Source organism: Oryx dammah, unplaced genomic scaffold (genome assembly GCF_014754425.2).
Source record: "Oryx dammah isolate SB20612 unplaced genomic scaffold, SCBI_Odam_1.1 HiC_scaffold_14, whole genome shotgun sequence".
In the NCBI taxonomy this organism is placed as follows: Eukaryota; Metazoa; Chordata; class Mammalia; order Artiodactyla; family Bovidae; genus Oryx; species Oryx dammah.
The window spans coordinates 50,343,730-50,352,120 of NW_024070198.1; the positions used below are offsets into that span (position 1 = coordinate 50,343,730).

The 8,391-nt window shown below is 64.5% G+C and overlaps 1 protein-coding gene across 1 annotated transcript; it reads right to left on the reverse strand.

Moving 5' to 3' along the window:
- Nucleotides 1-2,885: 2,885 nt before the first annotated feature.
- Nucleotides 2,886-6,486, reverse strand: LOC120873666 (olfactory receptor 226-like). The gene is made up of 2 exons (XM_040254463.1): nt 6,390-6,486; nt 2,886-4,186 (listed from the first exon to the last, which is right to left on the reverse strand). Exons 1-2 carry the CDS (start codon nt 6,484-6,486, stop codon nt 3,213-3,215), a joined length of 1,071 nt encoding a protein of 356 aa, XP_040110397.1. The 3' UTR covers nt 2,886-3,212.
- Between the last annotated feature and the right edge of the window lie 1,905 nt (nt 6,487-8,391).

Genomic DNA, 8,391 nt, shown 5'->3' on the forward strand with positions numbered 1-8,391 from the left:
GAAGAACCGACTCATTGGAAAAGACCCTGATGCTGGGAAAGATTGAAGGTGGGAAAGAGGGGGATGACAGAGATGGCTGGATGGCATCACTGACTCAGTGGACATGAGTTTGAGCAAGCTCTGGGAGATGGTTAAGGACAGGGAAGCCTGGCGTGCTGTGGTCTGTGGGGCCACAAAGAGCTGGACACGACTGAGCGAGTGAACAACAAGACGTGAGCCTGGAGCAGGTGGACGCATCGCTCCCCGCTTCCCGCGGTGGACGCATCGCTCCCCGCTTCCCCTGGGAGGCTTCTCGCTGGTCCCTGCTCCTCTGAGCCAGCACCCTCGGTCCCATTTCTGAAATGCTGCTGTTGTCCCCTTGGTGGAGAGGGTCCCTCTACCATTGTCCGGGGGGGGGATTAAAGGTGAGAGCACGTGGTGCCCAGTCCACTCTGCCTGGAAGCTGGTCTCCACTGGGGGTCGTGGGAGGAAGAAAGGACACAGGAGACTTGCGGGTGGGGTGGGGTGGGGAGGGGAGGGGGCGCGGTCCCGGCGTGAGCTGGCACGAGGCAGCTCGCCTCCGCACTGCTGATGGGGTGTCTTGCCTGGCGGAGCGGGGCGTGCTGGGCAGTCCCCCTGGCCTGGCCGCTGCTCCGACAAGCAAGTGGGAGAGCCGGGCCTGCAGGCCTCCTTTGTTGCAGCGGCCGCGTCTTCATGGTACAGATAGAAAGGTGTAGCCGCTGGGAATACACGTTTCCAGAGTCCGAGGAAACAGGCGGAGGGTGGGGCGGCGCGGGCTCAGCCGGGTGCCCCCCCCCACGTCCCCCCACCCTGGGCCCCGCCCCACCCACAGTGGACCCCTCAGGGCGCCTTCCTTTGCCCTTCACTTGGGGGTGTGTGTGTGGAACAGTCGACCGTGGTGGGTGGATGCACGCGTGTGGACACCCCTGTGAGCTGGGGCGGTTTGAGGGGCCTCTGTGTGTGAGTCCTGCTGGTCTGTAAGGAAGAAGGCGGGGAGAGGCGGGGTCCCCCGGGGGACCAGGCTGGAGGCTGGTGAGCGCCAGATCGCAGGGTCCTGATACAGCTTTGGGACTTTGTCCGATGGGTAAGGGGCTTAGAGGAGGATTGTGGGGAGGGGCGGGGGCCGGGGCGGGCCTGCAGGGGTCCCCGTGGGGGGTGCAGGAGTGCAGTCACAGAGCCCGCAGGCTGGTGGTGTGGAAGGAGCAGAGGAGGGTGCCGGGCTGGGCCGAGGGGTAGGGGGCTGGCTCTGCCCTTGGAGGAGGAGGGGCCAGCAGCTGCGCCACCTGGAGTGAGGGCGTTGAGGGCGGTGGTGGGCCTGAACCTAGAGGACCCTCCTCTGCGAGTGGATGAGAACGGTCCTGGGCAGCGGCCAGGGCCCAGGGTGTGGCTGGAGCTGAGGGTCCCACACAAGGAGGCCTGGGGGCGCTCCCACAGCTCTGCACAGTCTGGGAGGGAGAGCCCCACCAGGGCCTTGGGGCTCAGAGCTGTGCAGCGTCGTGGCCTCAACAAGAGGCAGCTGAGCACTGCTTATAGTAGCCAGGACCTGGAAGCAACCTGGGTGTCCACTGGCAGATGAAGGGATGAAGAAGCTGTGCGACAGACACGGTGGAGTAAAAAGAACACATCTGAATCAGTTCTGATGAGGTGGGTGAAACTGGAACCTATTATACAGAATGAAGTAAGTCGGAAAGAAAAACACCAACACAGTGTTTTGACACATACAAAAGGGATTTAGAAAGATGGTGACAATGACCCTGTATGTGAGACAGCGAGAGAGACACAGACGTAAAGGACAGACTTTGGGACTCTGGGAGAGGGTGAGGGTGGGGTGATTTGAGAGAAAGCATTGAAACGTGTGTATCACCATGTGTGAAACAGACCGCCAGCCCAGGCCTGATGCACGAGGCAGGGCGCTCAGGGCCGGTGCACTGGGACGACCCTGAGGGATGGGAGGGGAGGGAGAAGGGAGGGGGGTTCGTGGTGGGGGACGCGTGTGCACCCGCGGCTGATTCATGTCAGTGTATGGCAAGAGCCACCACAGTATTGTAAAGTAATTAGCCTCCAACTAAAATAAATAAATAAATAAATTTCAAACAAAAAGGGTGGGCTGAGGGCTGAGGCCGCTGGCCGGGAGGTGCCCGTCCCAGCTGAGGCCGCCCGCCTGTCCCCACGTTCCTCCCGCGCTGAGTGGGTCGGCTGTCCCTCTGTCCCCCTCCCCGAGCCCCAGACCCTGCTCTCTCCCCCGCTGGCGTCTGACCCGCTGCGATGAAGCCAGTGGAAAAGCCTCGTCTCGCCTGGTCCTCTCGTCCAGGTCGCCGCCTTCAGGCTTTCTCTGAGGGTGAGGGTGGTGTCTGGCCTCTTCCCTCCTGGGCCTGCATCCTGCCCTTGGGCACAGTCCTCAGTTCGGCTCCCGCTGTATCCTGGTGACACCGAGGCTTTATTCTGGCGCCTTCTGTCTGGAGCCCCAGATCCAGGCCGTGCACTGCCTGGGGGTGTTTCCAGATGTGAGCTCAGCCTGGCCTGGGGCCTCCCGTCCCAGAGGAGCTGACCCCGCCTCCTCCCCTGGAGCCCTCACGGCCTGCTGGCTGGCTCAGGATGGGGCCTGGGGCCCCGGCACCTTGGAGGCCCTGCTGTGTGGTCCTGACCACCCGTGCCTGCTGCTCCACTGCGTCAGCCAGGCGTGATCCCCTGACCCCCCCGGCCTCAGCAGCACCTCGCAGCACCCGGCGACAGGCTGGCATGCAACACTCGCTTTATTGGTTAGATGACAAGTCAGTGACCCAGTATTTTCACTCTTGCTTTTTAAAAGGATCACCTTACAGACATTTGATTTGAAAGTATACCCGTTTTGAAAGAGGGACGTGCCCATAATTTCTGACCTTAGGCACCTCTCAGGGGACATCTGTTCCATCATAGTGGCTGCTGGGATAGCTGAGTGGCCGGAGTTTCAGAGCCTGGACCTGGTGCAGTGATGGGCGAGCTCTCCCAGGGCGAGCCCCCTTGGTGGGCTCTACCCACAGCGCTGGCTGAAGGGGCAAAGCGTGGGCGTGGCCTCCCACCCTTGGTGCTGGGGCTCTGGCCCCTCACCTTCCCCTGTGGATGGCGCAGAGCACCTCCCTCTCAGAGCCTTGGGCTGCCTGGCACTGTCTCCCGGTACAGCAGGCGGCCCTGTCTGTCTGAGCGGGGTCCCGGGGGTGTGTGGGGAGCCTGTCCTAGGAGGTGGTGCCCCGGGCTTGGGCTGCCCTCTGCACCACCTTGTGCAGGGCCTCCTTGACCTCCCGGTTCCGCAAGCAGTAGATGATGGGGTTTAGCAGGGGCGTGAGTACTGTGTAGACCACGGACACCAGCTTGTGGAGGTCGAAGGAGTAGATGGCGCGAGGCCGGGCGTAGATGAAGAGCGAGGCGGAGTAGAAGATGACCACCACGGCCAGGTGCGCGGCGCAGGTGGAGAAGGCCTTGTGCCGGCCGGCGGCGGAGGGGACACGCAGCACGGCGCTGATGATGGCCGTGTAGGAGGAGACGGTGAGCAGCAGGGGCCCAAGCAGGATGAGCAGCGCCAGGAGGAAGTCCACCAGCTCAGCCAGAGCCACGTCGGAGCACGCCAGGTTCAGCAGGGGCGACACGTCGCAGAAGAAGTGGTTCATGACGTTGGGGCCACAGTAGCCCAGCCGCGCGATGAAGAAGACCTTCCCCACAGAGATGGTGAAGCCTGAGAGCCAGGAGCCGGCGGCCAGGAGGCTGCAGAGGCCGGGGCTCATGATGGCCGGGTAGCGCAGGGGGCTGCAGATGGCCACGTAACGGTCGTAGGCCATGACGCCCAGGAGGGCGCACTCGGTGCAGGCCAGCGCCAGGAAGAAGTACAGCTGAGCCATGCAGCCCGCAAAGGAGATGCGGCGGGACCCGGGCACCACCAGGCTGACCAGCATCTTGGGCACTGTGACGGAGACGTACCACACCTCCAGGAAGGACAGGTTGCTGAGAAAGATGTACATGGGCTTGTGCAGCGTGGGGCTGGTGCGGACCACGGCTATGATGAGCAGGTTCTCGGTGACGGTCAGCAGGTAGGCCAGCAGGAACAGCGCCAGCAGGCACGCGTGGAGCCCCAGCGAGCCCGGGAAGCCCACCAGGATGAACTCGGTCACCTCCGAGCGGTTGGTCCCTGCAGACGGGGCCCGCATGGCCCTGCCTGGGGGCAGAGGTGGTGGATTAGGCGTCACACCTCCCGTATGGTGCCCAGCTCCCTGTGACGAGGGGTCCTGACCATCCACATCCCTGCTGCTGACCACGCCTGGTCCACGGCAGCACAAGTTTCCTGCCAGGCACTTGGTGGGCACTGGGCAGATGTCTGCTCTGGGGCTGCCAGGCTGCCTGGCTGCAGGCAGACAGATGCGGTTATTGTGGGGATGGGGAGCGGGTAGCCTGCAGGACACCTCAGAGACTGACCTGGGGACCTGCCAGCCAGTTTGGGGGGATGGGTGGGGGGCCACGGCCCAGGGCCTGTGGTCGGGGACAGTGGGCAAGGGAGTGGGGCAGCCGGGAGGGGCCAGGCCTGGAGCCAGGCTCGCTGTCTCCCCAGGTGAGGGCACCCTGTGCCTGCAGTGACAGCCCCGCCAAGCTTACCCACAGTTACACCTCAACTCTCGGCAGACTCCAGGAAGCGGGCGCATGTTTCCAAGGAGAAGCAGGCTTCAGAGGGTTAGCAGCACCCAGGGACCAAGTTCCCCCACCCTGGGTCCCCTCGTAGCTCTGGACGTGTGAGCCATGACCCCAGCCTGGGTCCCCTCTGTGGTCTTCAGGGTCCAGCCCTCAGCCGCCTGACTTCAGTTCTGTCTGAGCCTGGCCCTGGGGCGGGACCATTCTGTGTGGGTCTCCGCCCCTCCACCCCTCCACCCCAGGGGGACAGTCAAGGAGCTGCCAGGGCTGGCGGCAGCTTCCTCCCTGTTACAGGAAATCATTCTCACAGGCTTGGAAGGGCTGGATCCTCAGGCCGGAGCCAGCCCTGACCCCCACCTCACTGCGCAGCCGGGTCTCTCTTCTCCTGCTGCCCCATCCAAACCCCCCGCCCCATGTTAGCTGTCCCTCTGTCCTGGGCCCTCTGGATGTCCCTGTGAGCCTCCAGGCCTCCTAAACCCATTTACAGACCACCGAGCTCATTGGCGATGTGGCTGGGTTTAGCTTTGTGTCCACTGTGAGAGCCTCAGAACGTGGCCCTGAGCGGGCCCCGGCTTGGCGCTGGACTCACACCCTGTGGGTTGCAGGCTGGTCACCTGTGGAGCGTGTCTGGGGAGCAGAAGCCCCAGCCTCTCATCTCTGCCCCCTGTCCCGGCGCTCCAGGCGGCAGGAGCTCCCAGTTTTCATCCTGCAAAGACGTCAGGGGCCAGTGGAGCCCCAGGTTCCCGGGTGAGGCTCCGGGACTGTCTGCTTGGGTTCAGACCTTGCCCTCCTCTGTTCAGCTGCTGTCCCCTCGCCTCCAGCCACTCAGCTGTCCCGCGGGGTCGTGGCATGGCCCCCGCTCATGAGGATAAGCTCTGAGGGCCCGCACTCACTACTGACCCTGGGGCGCCTTGAGGCCCGCGGGGGCGGTGGTGACTGCAGGCGGAGGAGGGCGCCCGGCTAGACCATGGGGGCAGTGCTGGGCCTGCTGTGGCCGGGCCTGGGCAGACTGCCCCGGGACCCCCTCCCCGCCGTGGCCCCTGGTGGTCTGACAGCCACGCCTGCTCAGATCGGCCGCTGACTGGCTGCGGGGCTTGGAACAAAGTCTGTCCAGCCAGCACCCGTTTCTCTGAAAGATGGAGCAAGAGGCTGCTTCCCGGGGGCGTGGGAGGGGGAGCCCCAGTGCTCACCACCCGACACGTCACACAGACACACAGCACATCACCACCCAACACATCACAGAGACGCACGACACGTCACACAGACGCACGACACGTCACACACACAACATCACACAGACACAGCACGTCACACACATCACAGACACACAACACACCACCCGACATATCACAGAGACACACAACACGTCACACAGACGCACGACATCACACACACACACAACACATCACAGACACACAGCATGTCACACACACACAACACAGACACACAACACGTCACCACCCGACGCCACGCCACACAGACTCTGTGCAGTCCCTGTCCTGCACCGTGAACATGCTGCTCCCCAAACCTGACCCGATTGCTGAGCCTACAGGCCCGACTCAGGTTCACTCGCAGGTGCTCACGCCCTGCACACCCAGCCCACAGGCCCCAGCAGAGCACTGTTCACGCGGACCCCACGCCTCCGGGCAGACAAGGGCACACAGACAGGCGTCCTCTGCCCCATGCCACCTGCCCAGACGCGGCTCTGACACACAGGTAATCCCCAAGCCACAGACACGCCCCCTTCACGACAGCGCAGTCGGGGCACAGGCTGGGCTGCCGGCAGCCCAGGTCGCTGTGGGCACAGGTGTGCGCCGGTGTGCTCTCGGCCATGCCGAGACTGTGCCAAGACGGCAGGGCCCCGGGGTGGAGCCGGGCTCCCTCCAGCCCTGCCGGGGCCCCGCTCACCTGTCAGGAGGTCTGAAGATCTCTGGGGTGGGGACCCGGCCAGTGAGGCTCCCTGCCTGGTCTGGGGCGCTCAGGGGGGCTGTGAGGTCGGGTCAGGGTGCGTGGGGGCGGCCAGGGCTCCCACAGGCCGGGCCTGCTCTCAGCTGGACCCAGGTCTGGGTGCCTGACCCGCGGATGTCCCCCACACCCCCCACCCAGGGCGGTCCGGTTCCCCACGATCATCTGGGTGCGTCCCTACCAGGACAGAGCTCTGAGGAGGCGGAAGGGTGAGCCTGGCGGCAGAGAACCCCTTCGCAGTAAAGAGGCGCCTCCAGTCAGGAACGGCAGGCGACACCCAAGGTGGAAACAGGTGCCTCCTCAGGGTCGCCGCGTCACAGGAGCAGGAGCTGGGCCTTTTGGGGAGCTCAGGGGCCCCGGTCCTCTCTGCATGGGGAGAGTGGCCAAGGGCAGGCGCCTGGGAGCCCACACCACCCCCTCCCCGGGCACAAGTGTTTCTGCAGGGTAGCCGAGTCTTAAGTGGGAGGCTGAGCTCGGTCCCCACTGCCTGCCTTCTCACATGAGATGAGGAGGAGGAGGTGGGGGGGACAGGGCTAGCCTCCCCCCACCCGCCCTCCTCCCAGGGGCCAGTGCCCGACACCGCACGGCTGCAGCTCCCCTGGGGAGGCCAGGCCTCCACCCAGGGGCCCACCACCCCTGTGATCCACTCTGTCAGCCGTGGTGGCTGGAAGCAGAGCTCAAAGGAAACCTGCTTTCCCCGCTCTCCTCCTGGGGCCAGAGCTGGTGTGACGGGCGTAGAGTGTGTGGAGCAGTGGACACTCTCTTCACCCAGCAGCTGCTTGGTGCAGCAGAGGGGCCCCAGACGGGGGCCCCTGCCCAGCACTGGCCAGACCTGGGGCTGCAGGAAGGGCTCAGGCCATGGCCCAACCTGCTCTCCTGGGTGAGCTCCATGCTGCCCCGCAGAGGGGCTGGAGCTGGGGCCGCCTGCTAGGCTCACGGTCACCTGCTCCCCAGGGCCTACTGCGGGGGTCACAGGAGGTGCACGGAGACTCCCCTGTGAGGCAGGACGGGGAGCTGGTGCTGGGACCATCTGCCCCGGGGAGGTGAGGGGAGGTGCTGGGACCCCACAAGTGGGCCTTGGCACCCCGGCACATCGGTGTCTGCTGGAGCAGAGAAGGGGCCCCATGGGTGACGGACAGCTGGCCAACCCTAAGAGGTGGGCAGGGCCCAGGAGCGAAGCTGGGCTGGGCACGTTGGGGAGGGGATGTCAGCCCTTGAGGCCGGCTTTTCCTTGCCATGGGCGAGGGCCTTACTGCGCCTTGTTCTGAGGATGTTAAAGCTGACCTACTCAGGGGGTAATTTAATTGACAGAGAGTGTGGCCAGCCCTGATGACACTGGAGGACACTGGGGCATTGTTGATGGTGTGGGTGGCGTGCCTTTCAGTCTGACACCTCTTTTTCTGCTGGGTGGGCCACAGAGGAACAGCTGTGGGCTCTGGGCTGGGCTGCCCTGCCCAGTGGGCCCCTGTTTGCTGACCCTGTGGCTATGCCTGCACGGAGGCCCCTGGTGCTGTGGCTCCGGCCTTGTGAGCAGCCCCCCACTCCCGCATGCTCAGGGCTTGCTCTCAAGCCTCTGGGACCTGGCACCAGCCCCCCCGCCCTGAGTCAAGGTCTGGTGTCTCCCGGAGCCCTGGTGAGCACGCAGTATCCCGAAGTATCTCAGGCTGCAGAGCGCCTGGGATGTCGCGCCATCTGTTGAAGACCTTGGCGTGTGGTTGGAGCTTCTCTTGGGAACCCAGGCATCCGTGGACAGCCTATTGGCTCATGGTTGAG

Coding starts and splice junctions, on each gene's coding strand:
- LOC120873666 (XM_040254463.1), bottom strand. CDS start 6,486: ATGGCCGAGAGCACACCGGCGCACACCTGTGCCCACAGCGACCTGGGC. Junction 4,187..6,389: donor CGCTGTCGTGAAGGGGGCGT/GTCTGTGGCTTG, acceptor CTCTGCCCCCAG/GCAGGGCCATGCGGGCCCCG.